General features: G+C 38.0%; 1 protein-coding gene across 6 annotated transcripts in view; it reads right to left on the bottom strand.

The window, feature by feature from the left end:
- The window catches only part of PHF3 (PHD finger protein 3), a 103,324-nt gene extending 83,388 nt beyond the window's left edge, over positions 1–19,936 (bottom strand). For 2 of the 6 annotated variants that reach the window (XM_019929253.3, XM_019929255.3), the window contains exons 1-2: positions 18,943–19,062; positions 7,258–7,526 (exon numbers count right to left, since the gene is read on the bottom strand). In XM_019929253.3, coding sequence (XP_019784812.2) covers positions 7,258–7,526; positions 18,943–18,944 — 271 coding nt within the window. In that variant the 5' untranslated portion in view covers positions 18,945–19,062. Of the gene's footprint in view, positions 1–7,257; positions 7,527–18,942; positions 19,063–19,803 lie in introns of those variants that run through there. The other 4 variants (XM_019929254.3, XM_019929257.3, XM_019929256.3 and 1 more) reach the window with 4 other exon arrangements.
- Between the last annotated feature and the right edge of the window lie 2,264 nt (positions 19,937–22,200).

Genomic DNA, 22,200 nt, shown 5'->3' with positions numbered 1-22,200 from the left:
ATTTCTAATAAAGAAAACAGAGACACTTTACGTTAGAACACACAATGACAGAGGACTCTAGGAGGGCACTGACCATAAGAAGTCACCTAACAGAAACTACATGACACATGAATCCCCAATGAAATACAACACCTTGGTCAGGGTGGTCATACCCAGCAAAAGTGTAAATGCCACGTCCCCTGGGAACCTATTACTCTATCTGAGGGAACCCCAAGTTCTTCCTTTTAGCCAATTACACTCTGTCTTCCTCTAACTGCAACCTACTGGATCTACCTCTTTCCCACTATCCATAAAAGAAGTCAAATCTCTTATCAATGAGACAAACTTTCAAGGATCTATGGCTGCTGTCATGTCCTACTCTTTCCACTTCGCAGCATTTTCTCTTCTCTGCTAATTCTACAAGGTGTTTTTGCCTCTCTTTTCTGGTTGCTCTCTTCTATACACACCCACTTTCACCAAAACCCCTCTAAGTATAACTCAAAATATATAATATTAATGATCAATCTTACAGAAATAAAGTTCTATTCTTAAAGACTATGAATGTTCTTAGTAGGCTAATCAGTTACTTGCCACTAACATTCAACTGAAGAGCACATGCTTTATCTTAACCAATATATGTTCATCTCATTTGCATGACTACTTTACATGTACTAAACCTGTATCTTCTTGTTCAAATGCAACTCTCAAAAATAAGATCAACGGCAAAAAGATGTTCATTAGGCACATAAGTTTAAAAAAAATCCATAAATACTACTCAGAGTAATAAAAACAGTGAAAAAAAGACCCCAGTGCAAATGCGTAATGAATGTATATGTATACTTGGATCGACAGGTGCAATAAATTTGCACAAAGAGTTTGCTGCCCCCACAAATAAAGTACAAATAAGGAAAACAATAATTAATATCTGACAACTGAATTTTATTGGACCAGGGGTCCACCGTGTTTAGTTCAATGTTCTGATTTGAAATGTTGTCCAAGAGAAGCACGAAGCCATGAAAACTTATAAATACCTTTTAAATAAATCTCAATGATGCAAAAGGACAACAATCATCTTTTCAGAACAAGAACCATAATTTTTAAAATATTACACAGATGAATTCTGCCTCTAATGATGAAGAAGCCCCAAACTACAGAGCTATGATTAAGTTAAAAATCTGTGTGCTAAAAAAAGGACCAAATCACACTACTGCTAAAAAACTTGTAAAACCAGTCTTAACATGTATTAACAATACTTTGCTTAGAAGAAAGGCAGCACAAGCTTAAATTCTTATTAAACAATGCTACTTGATGTTATATATTATCAATGGCATTCTTGATAGGAAACAACTATCACATATGCATGCTAGCAGAAATTTACAATTGAGAAAACTAAACAATATGAATTTCTATACAACTGAAAAAACACTTAAATACACAATATGAATCAAGTCTTAACAAATATGTAAGATACTCTGAATTCACTGACTGATGTTTTTAATCTCCAAAAATCATGCTACAGGAGAGATTTTTTTTTTTTTTTAATTTAGTGAATGATGGTTTTGTAAGCCATGATATAGCCTGGAAAGGACATCTTGGTTTCACTGAAGGATGTAGTAGCTACAAGCACTACATAAATGACAGGCTGCTCTGAATATCCGTATTATCTACAGTGTGCCCGTCTTCCTGGTCTTAAAGAAATAAATCAAATTTACAGCCACTGAACGTTTCTACTCAATATACCATGTAAAGAAATGGTTCATAAATACAAGGTTTGTTTCACACTTATGAATCATAGCTGTCTACATAAAAGGGGCATACATTTGTTTGTAAAGTAAGAAAAAAATAACATTTCTTTATGACACTGATAATGCCAGTTTTTCAAACACCACTTCAATGATTTTTAATACATTCCTCACATAGTATATAACCAATATAGTCAGTATCTTGAACCTATTACTTGGGAAAATATTAGTTTTATTTTAAGGATAACAGGAATTTTTAAGAATACAAATAATTGGTTTGATCAAGATCAAACACTGCCCAAACACTTAATGAATTTCCTCACTTACTGGAATTGTTTTTTTTTAATGTATTACTGGGTAACATGTATGATAAAAACTCTCCAGAAAGTGGGCACAGAGAGAACATACCTCAACATACTAAAGGCCACATGTGACCAACCCACAGCCTCATTCTCAATGGTGGAAAACTGAAAGCATTTCCTCTAAGATCAGAAACAAGACAAGGTTGCCCACTCTCACCACTATTATTCAACATAGTTTTGGAAGCTTTAGCCACGTCAATCAGAGAGGAAAAATAAATAAAAGGAATCCAAATCGGAAAAGAAGAAGAACTGTCACTGTTTGCAGATGACATGATACTATACATAGAAAATCCTAAAGATGCCACCAGAAAACTGCTAGAGCTAATCAATGAATTTAGTAAAGTAGCAGGATACTAAATTAATACACAGAAATCTCTTGCATTCCTATACACTAATGATGAAAAATCTGAAAGAGAAATTAAGGAAACACTCCCATTTACCACTGCAACAAAAAGAATAAAATACCTAGAATAAACCTACCTAAGGAGACAAAACACCTGTATGCAGAAAACTATAAGGCACTGATGAAAGAAATTAAACATGATACAAACAGATGGAGAGATATACCATGTTTTTGGACTGGAAGACTCAACACTGTGAAAATGACTATACTACCCAAAGCAACCTAAATATTCAATGCAATCCTTATCAAATTACCAATGGCATTTTTCACAGAACTAGAGAAAACTATTTTACAATTTGTATGGAACAACAAAACATCCCGAATATCTAAAGAAATCTTGAGAAAGGAAAAACGGAGCTGGAGGAATCAGGCTCCCTGACTTCAGACTATACTACAATAATCAAGACAGTAGGGTAGTGGCACAAAAACAGAAATATAGATCAATGAAACAGGATAGAAAGCCCAGAGATAAACCCAAGTACATATGGTCACCTTATCTTTGATAAAAGAGGCAAGAATACACAGTGGAGAAAAGATAGCCTCTTCAATAAGTGGTGCTGGGAAAACTGGACAGCTATATGTAAAAGAGTGAAATTACAACACTTCCTAACACCATACACAAAAATAAACTAAAAATGGATTAAAGACCTAAATGTAAGGCCAGACACTATAAAACTCATAGAGGAAAACATAGGCAAAACACTGTGACATAAATAACAAGATCCTTTTTGACCCACCTCCTAGAGAAATGGAAATAAAATCAAAAATAAACAAATGGGACGTAATGAAACTTAAAAGCTTTTGCACAGCAAAGGAAACCATAAACAAGACAAAAAGACAACCCTCAGAATGGGTGAAAATACTGGCAAATGAAGCAACTGACAAAGGATTACTCTCCAAAATACACATGCAGCTCAATATCAAAAAAAAAAAAAAAACAACTCAATCCAAAAATGGGCAGAAGACCTAAATAGACATTTCTCCAAAGAAGATATACAGACTGTCAACAAATACATGAAAAGATGCTCAACATCACTAATCATTAGAGAAATGCAAATCAAAACCACAATGAGGTATCACCTCACACCGGTCACAATGGCCATCATCAAAAAATCTACAAACAATAAATGCTGGAGAGGGTGTGGAGAAAAGGGAACCCTCCTGCACTGTTGGTACGAATGTAAATTGATACAGCCACTATGGAGAACAGTACAGAGATTCCTTAAAAAACTAAAAATAGTACTACCGTACAACCCAGCAATCCCACTACTGGGCATATACCCTGACAAAATCATAATTCAAAAAGAGACATGTACCACAGTGTTTACTGCAGCACTATTTACAATAGCCAGGATATGGAAGTGACCTAAATGTCCATCGACAGATGAATGGATAAAGAAGATGTGGCACATATATACAATGGAATATTACTCAGCCATAAAAAGGAACAAAATTGAGTTATTTGTAATGAGGTAGATGGATCCAGAGTCTGTCATACAGAGTGAAGTAAGTCAGAAAGAGAAAAACAAATACTATATGCTAACACATATATATGGAATCTAAAAAAAAACGGTACTGATGAACCTAGTGGCAGCACAGGAATAAATATGCAGACGTAGAGGAACGGACTTGAGGACACGGTGGGGGAAGGGGAAACTGGGTCGAAGTGAGAGAGTACCATTGACATATATACAGTACCAAACGTAAAATGGATGGCTAGTGGGCAGCTGTTGCATAGCACACGGAGATCAGCTCTATGCTTCACGATGACCTAGAGGGGTGGGATAGGGAGGGTGGGAGGGAGGCTCAAGAGGGAGGGGATATTGGAATATATGTATACATATAGCTGATTCACTTTGTTGTTCAGCAGAAACTAACACAACATTGTAAAGCAATTATACTCCAATAAGGATATTTTAAAAAATAAATAAATAACAAATTTAAAAAATAAAATGCATTGCTGGGTAAATCTAAAAACCATATGCAAACACTGCATTTACATAAAAAAATACTTTATGGAGTCAAAAGCATTCAAAAAGAGGATCAGAAATCTACTTACTGTCTCTCAAAATGAAACAGTAAGTAAGCATCCTAACTTTTGTGCACCTGCAGAGCACTAAAAGTGATCGATCATTTTCTTTCCTATTTTTATAATTGTTAAAGCTTCTCTATGATTTCTGGAGACAGCCGAAATATAATGCAAGACATTCAACAACTGGTCTTTAACAACTACAGCAAACCAACCTACATCAAAAGACTAGAGAACAAGACAGCAGTTATTGTTTGCTACCTTTCGCACTGTTAAGACCAAGGTTACAAAATAACCATAATCTATAGCTTTCAATGGCCTGAGGAATACTGATAGAGCCATTTCCCTGCTATGCTTCAGTCAAGACAAGTAGTAAAAATGTATAGAGCCAGGTACAAACATCTGGGTAAGAACTATGTCATTTTTATTTTATAGCAAAAAGTTGAAGCAGTTTGTGAATAGCTGAAACTTACAGAAGGTGTCCATGTATGGTTTTCACTAAATAGTTTACAACAGAATTTCTATTTCAAAACAATTTTTTTTTAATTTTAATGTTTTCCAGTTTGCTATCATTAGAAAATATACTGGCCTTTTACCAAACCAAATATCCCAAAGGGCAAAAGGAACTTTGAAACAATCAAAATAAATCCCCTGCCTGATGGCACAATGAGATCTAAGCAATCCTATAAAGAGCTTTACAATTTTAAGTTTCCCCCACATATTCCCTTACATATCTTAAAAGCGTATAGATATATATCATATATATTAACACAAATAGTTCTATTTTAAAACCAAAATAAATAAATTGTAGCAAACAAATTTAAAATAGGAAAATTGAGAAAATATTTCTACTTACAGATTCTTAAATAAAATAGTTTACAATGAAATCGTACACAGTATTAATCAGACCTCAAAAAAATTTAAGTACTTCAATAAAGATGTTCTAAGTCTTCTATTAGCAAAAGAAATGTTCAACCAAAGAGACTTTTCATATGAAAAAAAAAACTTTTCACATCGACAGAAATTAAAAAAAAAAGACTGCAAGTAAGAATACCAGTATTTCTAAGGGGCTGTAATTTTATAACAAAGTCTAAAAGGATGATACATTTCCAGTTCCAGGCCCAATATAACATCCCTGAAACGGTTACTGTATTTCTAGTAATAAGCACATATGTATTCAATAAACGTTCTTCCTGAATTTAGACTAAACTGTGAAACTTTGTGCATATAACCAGTGTCAAAAGTGCTTCACAATAATTAGATATATTGTACTGACACAGGAACAGTGCAAACATAAAACAAAATTTTAAAAGCTTTAAAACATTTAAGAATACAACAACAAAAACAATGTAAACCTATGAGATAACACAACACAATGTATATAATTCAGCGATATACCATTATTAACAAACAATTCAAAAGACTTCAGTATTAAGGAGTTGTTAAAATGAAAATATTCCTAGAAGCCAAAGTGTTGAGTCTTCAGGCAGAGAATCTGACAAATCTGATGAATAGCAGGCCACCTAAACCAGACTTTATTATTATATCAAAATATTATGCAGAAAATATTAAAAGGAAATGAAAAATACTGAAAAACTGTAGTGCAGAAAAAGTCTAGAGTTATTGAAAAACTGAGCACCACCACGTAAACCTGAACTACTCTAGGGAACGGAGAGGGGGAAAAAAGCCTAGCTTCTCCATGTGAAGCTGATTTTCCTTCGTCTAATTTTAGCTTACAGAATAGCTAATTGCTCCAAAGTTTGTTGTAATATTTTCTTTGCTTTATAAAGGAACACCTACATATTTTTTCCACATATTAATGTATCTCTGAAGTAATCTCTTATTAAGAATTTGATTAGCCCTACAGAAAGTTATTATCCTCTGAAAGCTACTGTCTTTCAGTTACTTCAACTATAGATCCTAAAGCAGTGCTGTCCAATGGAAATATAATGCAAGCCACATAAGTAATTTTAAATGTTCAAGGAGCCACTTAAAAAAAAAAGGGTAAAAACAGGTGAAATTAATTTTAATACAATATTTTATTTAACCAAAAATATCACCTCAATGTGTAATCTATATTTTTAAAACTTGATGAAATATTTTACAATCTCTTTTTCACACTGAAATCAAATGTGCATTTTAGAGCACATCTCCAATTAGGACCAGACTCATTTCATCTCCAATTAGGCCAACAGTTATAAGTGGCTAGTGGTTGCTATGCTGGACAGCAAAGGTCTACAGTTCTTTCTCTGGTTTTGAAATACAAATACAAAATACTAAAAGATCTGAAATGGGAGCACACAAAGTATTAAATTTGAAGGGCAGGGAGGGGCACTGAAAAAGGTCAATTCAGCCATTCCCCTTGACTCCAATAGGCCTGGGATGACATCATGTCCCCATTGGCAAGGCAATCCCTATTTGCTAGAGAGAGTCCCAATCATGACCTGTTGTCATGATGTAATTATTAACAGCACCCCCTATGATTCTCAAAAAAGCATCCCATTCTAGATGACAAATTATATGGTAACCCTATCTATATCCACAATATCCTTGAAGATAATTCCACATTCCTTAGAAGAAAATTTAAATTTTAAATTCTAATTGTGATGCCTAGAAAAGGAGCTCTAAATTCAAAGAAAAGAACCCTAAATGTACTACCCTCATCTAAAAAAAAAAATCTTTACTTTAAATTGCAGACTAAAAAAAAAAAAAAAAAAAAAAAAAAAAAAAAGTAAGAATTACCTGTTGAACAAGGCATCTGGAAATTGGGATCATTGCTATCCAAAACAGGCAAACAGAACTGGTTACTTGCAGATCCTAGCATAGGATCCTTATCGCTGAGCATGTTCTTCAGCGAGTCCTCTAAGACATTTTGACTTGTACTAAAATCCTCACAGACTTCATTCTCCAGGTTGGATCCTAGAAATAGGGCATCATCTAAGTGTTCAGTAGGAATTAAATGATTAAATGTATCAACTATATCCATGAAGACTTCTGTGTGTCTTTCAGCCCTATAGAAAGACAAAAAAAATACCATAAGAAATAAAGCTATCAATTGATTATCACCTAAAACCAAATTATTTTAATAGTTTTGAGTCTAGAACACACTTTGGTATTTCTGAATGGTTTAAAAAAAATCCTCACTGCTTTTAGAATATACATTTGGACATGTAGTATGAATCTTTGCTACACAATGTTTCTTCATCATGCATGTAAAATTTCATTTTACCAGAGATCCTATTAAATGTTTACTTAATTCACTTTTTTAGGGGAAAAAAAAAACTATGTATATATAGTCCATTAATTTGACACATTTGAAAGAATTACATGGCTTAAACCATAAAAACCATATGTTTTTAACCATAATCTTTTCATAAATTAAGACTCAGACACTGCTTAATAAAAATCCATATAAAAGAGCTAAAACCAAATCATTTAAATTATTGTCCCATACCTATTAAAACTGTAAAATAGCCTTGTCTTATTTACAATGCATTTAAATTATTTAAAGAAAGACAAAAAGGTTTTTTTGTAGGAGTAAAGAGAAAAAACGGAAAGAAACTATTAACTAAACCCAACAAATCAAAACTCAAAAAACTACATACACGCAGGCACAGACGTGCACATACACACATTGTGGGGGGGAACCCCTTTTAAGATAAAATGAGATAAATGACAAACCAATATATCAGAGACTTAAATTTATTTTAGTGAGTTATGTGCTGTTTATAAAGATATGGAGCTTATCTCCTATTTGAACTATACCTACACTCCAGGCATTGCTCAGGAAAGGTCACTTCATGCTCCGGAAGAGCCTCGATTATCAAAAGCTGGTTTCAGAGAATACTGAACCAATGTATTTTGGGTGGTGGGCAAGAGTCAACTAAATAAAATCTAGTAATATTCAGTTAGCTAGAAAATTCCACTAATTAACCCAGAACTTCTTGGATTCCAAAATTCTTAGCTCCAAATCTACCAAAATTTCCTCAAACTGTCCTTGAATTCTTTCCCCTATAAAAATGAGAGAATATGAAGTTCAAAAATATTATACAATTTACCAGGTATATATTATATGCTGCTGAACATTTTACCTACATTTTTAATTCATTTATGCCCAGTGATAATAAATAATACACTCTATTACTATCCTTGTTTTGTAGACAAAATTCATTTAAATAGTTTAAATAGTTTTTTAGTTTAAATAGTTTAAATAGTTTTTGTAGACAAAATGCATTTAAATAGTCTTCCCCAAAGTCACAAAACAGAGCCAAAGATTCAAACCCAGGTTGCAAGGCTACATAGCCCAAGGTGGTAACTCTACCCTTTCACACTGAGCTACAAAGCTAGAAATTGACTAGATTTGACTCATTAAAGGTTCTTCTTTAAAAACAGTTTCCAACAAATCAGTAGTTGCCTGGGGCCTTGGATAAGAGAGGGAACTGACTGCAAAGGAACAGGAATATATTTTGCAAGATGATGAAAATGTCCTAAATCTGGATTGTGGTAGTGGTTTTATGAGTGTATGTACCCACCAAAATTCACCAATCCGTTCATTTTAAATGGATGCAGTTCACTGTAACTCAATTTAAAATTTAAAGAAAAGGAAAGAAAATTTCCTCATTCTCGCAAAAGTTAATCCTCTGCTAAATATAGGATTTCAGTATCTCTTCTCAAATTTTGCAACTTATTTATATTGAAATATTAATAAAGCACCGAAATAAAATGTTAACTGTTTGATTGGCTGATTAGCTTACATGCATTCTTTATAACATTTAGAGAAAACTGTGAGCTACAATGGTGATGAAAAGTCAGGAAAAGTTTTAATTCCCTGAAACTATCTGATCTCAGCACCTAAGAAAGGCTCAATTATCATATATCACCAATACTTCCACTAATACATTTTTAGGTTCCAAAGAAATTTTAGTATAATAAATTTCTGGTAATTAAAAATAACTTACAAAAACATTACTAAATATTACATTACTAAATATTAATTACAAAATTAATCAGCTAGAACTATCAACAAATTTGTTTATCTGAATATGCTGGAATCCAAAGTTTACCACAAGCCGAAACAACCTCCTCTTCAGAGTTGCATCCCAGATGAAACAAAGAAAAAAAGGCAATTCCAGCTCTAGAAACAAATGGTTGACTTTCCTTATAAAAACAATATGCTGAATCTACTGACAACACACTCATTCCCATAGCAACACAAGTCTGGGAAATTCTACAAACTTCATCTGAGGTTAGTCTTTCTGTTGCACCAACTTCTGCCTGTGTACATTTAAGTGGTGGGGACATTCACAATATTCAGAAGGTACAGTTAACACGGCTCAAAATCACCTAGCTATACCGAAAACCAGCCCATTCTAAAGGGTGATCTAAATGAGCAATATATTGTTTTTTCAATTATACTATTAGTGAATCTTTTACTAAACTCTTTTACTAAAACGTGCCTTCAGAGCCTGTGGCATATTTTTTAATCTCGATAGCAGACAATATTTAGTCTTTAAAGATCAATTTTTTTAAAAAAAAAGTAAAGCACACTGTAAATAAGATGGGTGAACCTAATTTTCCAGTATGGGGTGGGTTTTCTTCCGCCAAAACTAGTATGACTTATATAAAGTGTGTTGCCCTGGATTAAATAAACAGATTAGCATAAAAGCGTCAAATGTTGAGAAAGACTGGTATAACAAAGTTACGTTTAATACCTTTAATTTATTCAGAAAGTGTTCACTAACCAGGTACCATTGTGGAAGACCCCTTTAATATGCCAATGCAACTGGGGATCTTACAAGACAAAATATGGTATAAAGCACCCCAAACTTATGGGTCCAAAGAAAACAATTTCTACAGAACTGTTCTGTGAAATTGTTATAAATTGGTAAGACTGAATTTTCTTAAGTCGTTCCAACAGGCTCAGGAGCCAATTCCAAAGGAAGAATGCCCAAAATCACAGTATACAGCCATATCGCAAGATTATCTTAAAAGTGCAATGAATGGAAATATAAAAGTCATTTATTTTAAAAAATCAGTTTTAGATATCAAGTGCTCAATATATCAAAAATAAAATTAAAACTCTCCATGCTAAATTGTAAAACAAATGTTAGCCAATTGTAGAAATATTAACCTTACTTTAACACGAACACACTAATCTACTAAACGCAATGTGGTATCCTGATTTGGGTCATGGAACAGAAAAAGGACAGTAGTGGAAAAACAAAACTGGTAAAATCAGAATAAAGTCTGGAGTTTAGTTAATACTAATGTTAACCTCTAGTTCTGATAAAGACATTAGTATTATGTCAGATGTAACAATCAAGAAACCTAGATAAAGGGTATATGGGAATTCTACACTATGTTTGCAATCTTTCTATATATCTAAAACTACTCCAAAATAAGGTCTTAAAAAAAAAAAAGAACACTAACCTAAAATACAATGTCCTGAAATACCTAGCCATGTAGACAGACAAAGATAATCGATCTAATTGAGAAATTTAAGAGATGATTCAGTGTCTCTGTTAAACAAACTGCTTGATTTAAACAAATTCCTGGCGGTCCAGTGGTTAAGACTCTGCGCTTTCACATCTGAGGACCCAGGTTCAATCCCTGGTTGGGGAACTAAGATCCCCACAGGACACGCAAAACAGCCAAAAAATAAGTAAATAAATAAACAAACAAATTTCTGATATTTTACTGAAATTTTACTTAAATGCTTCCTTACATTTGGCATTACAAATTTAGTAATTAAAACAAAGGAACTCATAACCCAAAATCAAGTATGGACATATAAACAAATACAACATATAAACATCACAACAAAATATGAAAGTGTCATGCTGAAGGGCTCTCAGTACCACAGAGGAAGGTAAAATCCATGAGGCCAAGAAAGGCTAAGCAGGTGACATGTGAGATTGGTCCTAAAGGTCCAGAGGCTACTCCAGGCAAAAGAACAGCAGGTGCTAATTATGAATGCCAGAGTTTGGTCCTAATGGACCATTTAGAAAGACTCAGAATACAACTAAAAATAAGTATCAGTACTAACACCCTGAATAAAATTTAATCTGAGTCCAGAGGTATTTCCCACTTGCTTCATCTGTCACTCAGAGAATTATACTGCAGCCAAATTTCATTTACACTGATAAAACCAGTGTATATTGTTTTCTAAGTGTTTCGTGTATGAATAGAATGCAAAAAAGATTTAGAAAACACCAACAGGGGAAAAAAATTACACTTCTACCAAAATCCCCTTTAAATTAAGAGCAAACTAAAATTGACTACCTCAACTTCTCAAAAACATCCTGAAAGTAAAACTATGCACTTTATCATATCTTCCTTAAAAAAACTGCACAGAATAAGCCTACCAATAAGTCACTAAAGCTATCGAAGGTGCACGTGCGCGTGTGTATGAGTATGTTGGTGGGGGGACAAATATGTATCAGGAGATTATAAAATCTATGAAGAATAATTAAACACTGTAATAGTGATGGGAGAAGGAGAGCATTCTATGTAAGACAGTAAATGAAGGCCTTGCTAATAAGGGCAACATGTGAGCCAAAACCTGAAATGAGGGAGTGATCCACGCATAAATGGGGAACAGCTATTCAGGCAAAGACCTAAATGCAAAGGCACTGAGAATGGAACTGCTTGTTGCCTTCTGACCCCTACACCATAGATTAAATTAAGCTGTCAATTCATCAGGCATGCTCACTATTAGCAAATTTCTAACAAGCAGTAGTAGGAGCAGTAGGAAAAAAAAAGGTACCACTACTAAAACAATGATAATATATAAAACTTAATGTGCTCTAACTTCAGGACAGGCAACGGTCGACATGCTTTACATTAGTTCTCCATCAGAGCATCAGAGGTGATTAAGCCTCTCCAGAGGACATCTGGCTTAATTCGAAAATGGAGATATTTTTGGTCATCAAAACTGGAGGGCATGCTACTGGCATCTAGTAAACATACTACAGTGCACTAGGAAAGCCCCACCACAAAGAATTAGCCAGCCAAAAAACAGTGCTGAGGTTAAGAAACTCTGCTCTACATTTATTTATTCCTCACAACAATGCTATATTATAATCTTGATTATACAAAAATAAATAAAACTGGAATCAGAGAGGTTAAATTACTTGCTATAGTAAGTGGTGAAGCTGAAATCTGAACGCAAAAATTTTCATTCAAAAGTCAATGCAGGGCTTCCCTGGTGGTGTAGTGGTTGGGAGACCGCCTGCAGATGCAGGGGACGCGGGTCCCTGCCCCGGTCCGGGAAGATCCCACATGCCGCGGAGTGGCTGGGCCCGTGAGCCATGGCCGCTGAGCCTGCGCGTCCGGAGCCTGTGCTCCGCAACGGGAGAGGCCACAACAGTGAGAGGCCCGCGTACCGCAAAAAAAAAAAAAAAAAGTCAGTGCACTTACCACTGTCCTGCATTATCTCCTCACACAGTTAAATTCACTATTTAGTATGTGCCAGGCACCGTGCTAACTAAAATGTATAATGTCATTAAACTTCACAGCCACACAATTAAGCAGCTGTTATTATTATTCTCAATTTATAAGAGAAAAGCTAAAGCTTAGCAAAGTTACACCCAATATTACAGAATAAATGACAGAGCTAGAACTCAAATCCGCTGACACAAAGGTCAGTTCTTCACCACCATGATATAACAATGTTAAAGATGAATAAGTTATCCTTCCAAGACAAAGTCAAGGAAAATCACTAAATGGTTGAGACATGTGGTGTAACACAATTCTAAAAAGTACAATTCTAGAAGCAATGCAACCTCATCACCTGCTCTACACACCCATTTCAAATTCTGGTCCAGTTTCATTGGTTAGAATCTACCAGCAAGACTACATAAGAAAAAACAAGGATCGTTAACTTTGTTTCTGAATTTATCAGGTAAAAAGAATACATAAGAATCCAAGATGACTGCCATACTAAGACCAAAGCAGACCTAAGAACCTAGAAAAAGAACTATCAAGTTGAGACTGGCAAAAGCAGAATTACTTAGCTATTAGTAAGAAAATTACTTTCCAAGTTTACAACCATTCCCTACTGTCATTATGAGAGGCTCTAGCAGTTTGGATTAACCACAGAAACAGTACAAGTCATCAACACTATGGCCTAAGTGATAACAGACCAAGCTAACATGTACTGAGCACGTACTATGTGCCAGGCTCTGTGCTAACTATACTGTATCAGAATCTCATTGGTTTCTCACAACAACCCTGTGAGGTAGGTGCAATTATTACTTCTATTTTGCAGAGGAGCAAACTGAGGCCCAGATCATTGTGTAGGTCACATACCCAGGACAGATGTACCTCAAAGATACTGCAGTGTTGGTTCCAGACCACCACAACAGAGTGAATATTGCACGCAATAAAGCAAGTCACACCAATTTTTTGGTTTCCCAGCGCATATAAAAGCTATGTTTACAATATACTGTAGTCTATTAAATATGCAATAGCATTATGTCTAAAAAACAATGTATAAAACTTAGTTAAAAATACTTTATTGCTAAAAAATGCTAACCATCATCTGAGCCTTCAGCAAGCTGTAATCGTCTTGCTGGTGGAGGGTCCTGCCTCGATGCTGGTGGCGCTGGCTGACCAGGGTGGTGGCTGCTCAAGGTTGGCGCAGCTGCGGCCATTTCTTGAAACCAGAAGACAATGAGGTCTGCTGCAATGACTGACTCTTCCTTCCACAATGTCTCTACAGCATGACACACTGTTTGATAGCATGCTACCCACCGCAGTACTTCTTTCAAAATTGGAGTCAGTCTTCTCAAACCCTGTAGCTGCTTTATCAATTAAGTTTATGCAATATCTAAATCCTTTGCTGTCATTTCAACAATCTTCACAGCATCTTCACCAGGAGTAGATTTCTTCTCAAGAAACCACTTTCTCTGCTCATCAATCAGAAGCAACTCCTCATCCATTCAAGTTTTATCATGAGATTGCAGCAGTTCAGTCCCATCTTCAGGCTCCACTCCTAATTCTGGTTCTCTTGCTACTGCCACAACTACAATTACTTCTGCCACTGAAGCTTTGAACCCTTCAAAGGACTGGAATCAACTTCTTCCAAACTCCTGTGTATCTTGATATTCTGACCTCTTCCCATGAATCACGATGTTCTTAATGGCATCTAGAATGGTGAATCCTTTCCAGAAGGTTTTCAACTAACTCTTCCCAGGTCCCTCAGAGGAATCAGTATCTATGGCAGCTATAGCCTTACAAAATGTATTTCTTACAAAATAAGACTTGAAAGTTGAAGTGACTCCTTGATCCATGAGCTGCAGAATGGATGTTGTGTGAGCAGGCATGAAAACCATTCATCCCACTGTCCATCTCCATCAGGGCTCTTGGGTGACCAGGTGCATTGTCAGTCAGCAGTGATACTTTGAAAGGAATCTTTTTTTCTGACAGTAGGTCAACAGTGAGCTTAAAATATTCAGTAAACCATGTTGTAAAGAGATGTGCTGTCATGCAGGCTTTCTTGTTCCATTTACAGAGCACAGGCAGAGCAGATTTAGCATAATTTTTAAGGGCCCTAGGATTTTCAGAATGGTGAATGAGCACAGGCTTCAACTTGAAGTCACCAGCTGCAATAGCCCCTAACTGGAGAGCCAGCCTGTCCTTTGAAACCAGGCACTGACTTCTCCTCTCTAGCTATGAACATCCTAGATGGCATCTTCTTCCAATAGAAGGCTGTTTTGACTAAACTGAAAACCTGTTGTTTAAGGTAGCCACCCTCATGAATTATCTTAGCCAGATCTTCTGGATAACTTGCTGCAGCTTCTACATCAGCACTTGCTGCTTCACCTTGCATTTCTATGTTACGGAAATGACTTCTTTCCTTAGACCTCATGAACCAACCTCTGCTAATTTCAAGTTTTCTTTCTGTATCTTCCCACCTCTCTCAGCCTTCACAAGATTGAAGAGAGTTAATAAGGCCTTGCTCTGGATTAGACTTTGGGTTAAGAGAATGTTGTGGCTGGTTTGATCTTCTTTCCAGACTACTAAAACTTTCTCCGTAACAGCAGTAAGGCTGTTTCACTCTCTTCATTCATGTGTTCACCGGAATAGCACGTTTAATTTCCTTCAAGAACTTTTCATTTGCATCCACAACTTGGCTGTTTGGCACAAGAGGCCGAGCTTTTGGCCTATCTCGGCTTCCAACATGCCTTCCTCACTAAGCTTAATCATTTCTAACTTTTGATTTAAAGTGAGAGACACGGACTCTTCCTTTCACTTAGACACTTACTGGCCATTGTAGAGTTATTAATTGGCCTAATTTCAATATTGTTGCATCTCAAGGAATAGGGAGGCGCAAGGAGAGGGAGGGAGAGAGGAACAGCCAGTCGGTGGAGCAGTCAGAACACACACACATTTACAATTAAGTTCACCATCTTACAGAGTTGTGATTTGTGGTGCCCCAAAATAATGACAATAGTAACATCAACACCGATCACAAAACACCATAACAAATAGAGTAATAATGCAAAAGTTTGAAATATTGTGAGAATTACCAAAATGTGACAGAGAAGACTCAAAGTGAGCAAATGCTGTTTAAAAAATGGGCGGCGGCAATAGATTTGCTCCATGCTTGATTGCCACAAACCTTCAATTTGTAAAAAACGCAGTATCTGCGAAGCACAATACAAGAGGTATGCCCGTATACCCAAACTGGAATCCAGGCAGTGAGATTCCTGAGCCTGCACTTCTAAACTACTATACTTTATGCAGTCTACATTCATAACACATATCAAAATACTGGAAACAAAGTGACATGCCCACTTCCAAAATAAATTGGGAAATATGCACTTAGCCACTCCCTACATATAAAAAATAAAATGGCTGTCCTCAGTGTATATGGAACAAACATCAGTTTGGAAGTGATCGACCACAAACTTCACAATTTATTTTCAAAAACTACAATTTTAGAATGGTTTCATGTGGCCATCTCATACAAATTATGAGTGAATTAAAACTTTAGCTTTTCTGTACAATCTACTAAGCCATTCAAAATTTTCCTAATAAAGTTAGACTGTGCCAAAAGATAAAACTTCAGGATACTATTTTGAAGTTTTTGCTTAACTATTTCTCTCCATCCTCTCTCCATTATACAAACGATCATAAAACTTTTAATCCCGACCATTAAAAAATGATCGATATTAAATACATGATGCATGGCCATAATTGTCCAGTCTATACATTTGGCAATTCCTCACACAATGTGTTTTGTAACTCTTGAAATATCTTCCTCTTTTAACTCTTAATACAGTGATTTAACATCTCATGTGTGAATCTGGTTTCTCAACCTAGATTATGATGTTCCTGGAGTGTACAAACAGCACCTGGGTCTCAAATATTTTGAATCAAATCAATACTGTCAATATCATTCGCTGTGTAATCAAAGGGCAACATTAAGAGAGAAGTTTTTTTGCTGTTCTTAAAAATGCAACAGCATCAGAAATGTGTAACTACTTGCCAAGTCATTTTTTGTAGTTAAAAAATAAATTGTCTATGCTTCTGAAAAGATACTCCAGGATTCTCAGAGGGTGCTCAAAGAAGAAATGAAAGAAATAGAGCCCAAGATGTACTGTTGCAGAAAAGAAATCCAGCAACCACGTGTCCAAAAGAATTGATGAGATGTAGATGAACAAAAATATTTAGAAGTCAGCACTCCAAGAACCTTGCACTCCCTGACACTGTGTGGTGGTAAGCCACAAACCTGAAATGCTAATCAATAAACCTCATTTCTTCATTAAATATAATAAAGATCTTACCTCCAGACAAAAATTAAGTAAAAAAGATTTCGTGAGAAATCTGTGTAAAGAAAAAAATAATAAAAATAGCACATTTAAGAAAGCAAACTGGGCCTTCCCTAGTGGCGCAGTGGTTGAGAGTCCGCCTGCCGATGCAGGGGATACGGGTTCGTGCCCCGGTCCGGGAAGATCCCACATGCCGCAGAGCGGCTGGGCCCGCGAGCCATGGCCGCTGAGCCTGCGCATCCGGAGACTGTGCTCCACAACGGGAGAGGCCACAACAGTGAGAGGCCCACGTACCGCAAAAAAAAAAAAAGAAAGCAAAATGTATCACAAAGGCAAGCACCAAGTTACCATGTCAAGGAAGATAAATAATATCTATATTTTAGTACCCCAAAACTAACTTTTATCAAGAAGTTTTATTAGCATGCTATTATATGTCAAAAATTATCAACCTTCCCTGATTTCAATACTCAATACAATTCAAATTTTAATATTATGGTCTTAAATGATTAACATAAAAACAACTTCCTTTCCATTTTTCTATCCTGAAAGTTGCTTCGGACCAAAGCTATTTTTCACCTACATTTACACAAACCACTTCTCATAGTTTGACTTATCTGAACATGCAACAGATGAGTATATCACAGGATAAGCTAGACAGTTATCTGAGGTCTATCCCAACAGCACAGAATGCATAACTAATTCAGTGTGATCGATAAGGAAGTTCACTATCCTCCAAAAGTATGTAAAAGCAGTATAATAAATTATATTTTCAAGCTCTTCAGTAAATGGACCTACAAAACATGCACGGAACAGGGGAAAACTTGTCCCATCACTAACTCATGTGTTATCCTTCTCACAAATCTCCCATACAGCTACCAAATAAAGCTTAAACTCTAAGGCTGTAGTTCTGCATACTTAACAACTGGCTCACTTCAGTTGAGTGTCTGTCTTTCCGCTGCTAAGGAACTGACTGAACTGTGTGTGGCTTCATCAGCGCAATGATAGCTATTAAAAGTACTTCCTTAAATTCTGTTACTATCATGGGGAAATGGAGTATATATTTTAAAATAGTGATGATGAAGATGCTGATGGAGAGAAAATTCATTATCGTAATATATGGCCAGTAAAGAGAACTGGGGAAAAATAATAATTAAGAAAGGTCTAAGTGGTAATGACGGTTAAGTAATCACTATCTGAAACAATAATCTTCACAACACAACACCTTTTATGCTCTGGAATGAAGAGACAAATTCAAAAACAAGAATGCTGCAAAGATTTCCTGGTTCTTTGACTAGTGTCTCTACCAGAGAAACATATCTACCAACATTTTCACAATCCCAAACACTTCATTCAATAATCAAAAAACGGTAGGTAATGAATGAGTAATGGAGACACAGTTTTGGAAGATCTCAAACAACCAGTTTAGAAAAGCGAAGACAAGTTAGAACCCAAAACAGTAACTAAGTAGAACAATGTACTATCTAAGCACTCCCTAAGTAGCTGACTGTATCTCCACCCCCCCATCCCAAAATAACGTGCTAAAGTTCGTATTTGCTAAGGATCAGCTACCGATGTTTCATTTTAAATTAAGCATCTCTACATGTGATGAAGATCAAGACTAGGAAGATAGTAAGTCGTTGCTGCCACTTACATTAATGACTATTCATGATCATGTTCTGCAAACGATTCCTGAGCACCAATAAGCACACACTCAAATTACTTCGAATCACGGTCTTCGAAAAACAGCATTTAAAAACTCAAAGATGGGGAAAAAGTCATCGGACCCGGCAATACACAGCTGGGGAAAAGAAGGGGCACTGGACTGTGCGCGGTACCAACATTCCCTCCCTTTCTCCCTCCTCCCCGCCCCCCGGGTCAGGTGATCAGTTATTTAGCACCATGAACACCCACGTATCGACAAGTGGCTCATTAAATTACACGTATTATCGAAGGCCAGATTCCTGGCTTCTCATTTCAAACTATGCAAAAGGAGTCGACAGTTTAGGTCCTGAGCACAAAAGCGCGCGGTCGCAGGAGGGTGGATGGAGCGCCGACTCCTCGTCCCCACCAGCGGGCACCCGGCTCGGCTTCGCGGCCAAGGCCAGAGCCGGCTGCCGGGCCGGGGCCCAAAGCTCGATGCCGAAGGGCCGGGTCGGGGCCTGCGGGCTGGGCCTCCCCGGCAGCGCCCGCCGTGCCGCCCGGCCTGCGCGCCCGCGCGGCGGCGCACTCACCCCGAGGCCCGGGCGCGGAGCCGGCGGGGAGGCCGAGGCCCCGACCCTCCGCCCGGCGGCCCCGCCACAGCGGCCCAAACGGTCCCGGGCGGCAGAGGCGGCGCGGGCGGGCCGAGGGCGGCGCGCAAGAAGCCGAGAGGCGCCTTCCCGCTGCTTCCCGCTGCGCGGGAGGAAGGCGCGGAGTGCGGCCGCGGGAGGGCGGGAGGCCGCGGAGGCGCGGGGCTGGGGTTGGGGGAGGGGAGGGCCGCCCGTCGCCCGGCCGCGGCCGCGCCGCAACTCACCAGCTCCGCCGACGAGCGCTACCACTGGCAGCGAGAGGAAGATGGTGGCCGCGCCGCCGCGGAGGAGGGGGCCGGCTACGCCGAGAGGGGGTACGCGCAGGACGCAGGCGTCGCTGCCACAGCCTCTGCTTCCTCACGGCCCGGGCGGCCACTGCGGACCACGCCGTCCCGTTTTCCGCGCCGCCCTCCTTAACCTCGTTGCAGCCGCCGCCGCCCAGGGCCCGAGGGTCGCTCGCCTTGTGGGGACCTTGCGGCGGCGCAAGACCCCGCAGCCATCGGCGTGCGGCGACGGCGCGGGGGCTGGAGCGGGGTCGCGTCACGTGACCGCACTGTTTACCGTTCCGGGGCCGCGCCGCGCCTGCGCGCTGCGAGCCTCCCGGGCTTCCGAGGGCGCGGCACCGCCCGGGCCAGGGCTAAGGCTACACACAGTTGCTTTTTCTCGGTTGTAGTAACCGCTAGAGCTTCCTGCTTAATGTGATATTGATGGGCAGATCTGCTCCCCCTTAGGTGCTTTTTACGAATTGAGTGTGTGTTCCAGAATGGCGGGCGAGGGTGGCGCGGACTGAGCCCCTTGCCCACGAATCCCTGCGGGCTTTGCACCGCAGTCCCGTCGTGAATCGCCTCGCCCTCGTCGTTCGCCTGTTAGCGAGCCGGTCTGCGTTCAGGACTCAAGCTGCCTCCTCCAAGAAATGTTCCCGATCTAAGTCAGCAGTTACCAAGTGTGGCCAGAGAATCTCCGGAGGGGCCCCCAAGCCCTTTCAGAGGGTCTCCAGTTCTTTTGCAATGGCATATGTATAAGGCCCAATTTTCTTCATCTCCCTCAACCGAAACAACGTGTAGCAACCGATTTAAGGCAGAAGCAGAAAGGAGAATCCAGCCATTCTCCGTGAAGCCCGACAATGCAGATACTTGCAAAAATTTAAAACAATGCCACTCTTTCATTAAATTTTGTTGGTAAATGTATTTTTCATAATAAATATTTATGGTAACAATGAATTTCGGTTTTTTTAATGTTCTTTATTGTTCTTAGGTTTAATTTCTAAGACGGTAAATATGAATACATATCACTAACCCATATAAACAAAAACTCTTGGAAGTCCCTCAGTAATTTTTAAGAGCGAAGAGGGGTTCTGAGACGAAAAAGTTTGAAAACCACTGGTTTAGGTTATGTGCCTCCACAGCAGCTTGGGCGGACCTCTATCTCAGCCCTTAACAAGCACTGTCGGGTAATTGTGGCTAGTCATTCCCCAGACCAAGATGAGCCCCTTAAGGACCAGGAATGTTTCCTAACTGCAGGGACCATGACAGTACCCACTAAAAAATGATAGCCAGCTAGCACCTGCTGTGCTCTTCTAAAACCTGTACTTGTTGATTTAAGCCTCAAGCCAGCAGCAGGCCACATTGTAGGATGCAGTGCCAAGTAGAATAATAGCTCACAGGCATGTGGTGAAGATCTGTTCTGTACTTTCTCTGGTCTTGTGGCATTTCAAGCACTCTCCAAACCAAATGCTCTTCCACAAAGGAGGTTTAGATTGTCCTAATTCTGGAATCCTAGAATTCAATCCCCTGTCTTGATTCATCAATCCCTCAGAACCTTGTTTTACAATCTCTCTTTTTTAAAGTGTTTTTCTGAGAAAGGAGAATACAAATGAATAGTCAAGGGTTTTTTTCACTTGCAATGTCTAGGATGAATTGCAAAACTAAATCTAACTTTATCTTTACTCTTCTCCTGGACCTCAATGTGAAATTTGCAGAAGTCATTAGAAAAGAGTAAGATTATTGTCAGAAACAAAATTCCACCCTAAAGGAATTCAATACAGTAGAGCTTGAATGGAAAATCATTAGACGGAAAATCCCGTTCGAGGAGCTGGGGGAAAACTTATCTTGTCAGAGAAATTTTCATAAATTTATGAAAAAACAAAATGGAAGTAAAAAATATAGGAACCATAAGCCTGTCACATTTACAAAACAAAAATTTCTATCCTTAAAAAGCCAACCAGCTTGCCACAGAGCATGATGTTTTAACTCTGTTATTTTGAACGAGCCAAGGACCCAGGTTCACATTTGTCTTGCTTTTTGCATCCAGATGTAAACACAAACTATGTCTCTTTTACCCAATCCATAGAAAGGTTACTAGAAGAAAGGACCAGCATAATAATACTGGGAACAGCTCTAACTTAATGCATGACGCTGTTTTAGTTAAAAGACGTTTTGAAAAATCGGATTGTATTGGTAATATTGAAAACTACAAATTAACTTAGGAAAATTAAATATGATAGAAAACAAGACAACTAGCAATAGCAAAAACTGACAGTACATTTATAAATGACTATAAAGAAATGAAAGAATGAAAATTGACAAAATTTGGATCTTGCAAAATTGAGCCTGGCAGAAAGT

The sequence above is a fragment of the Tursiops truncatus genome, chromosome 12 (assembly GCF_011762595.2).
Source record: "Tursiops truncatus isolate mTurTru1 chromosome 12, mTurTru1.mat.Y, whole genome shotgun sequence".
Classification (NCBI taxonomy): domain Eukaryota; kingdom Metazoa; phylum Chordata; class Mammalia; order Artiodactyla; family Delphinidae; genus Tursiops; species Tursiops truncatus.
The sequence above is the reverse complement of the archived record's forward strand: the minus strand, read 5'-3'. Positions and strand labels throughout refer to the sequence as shown.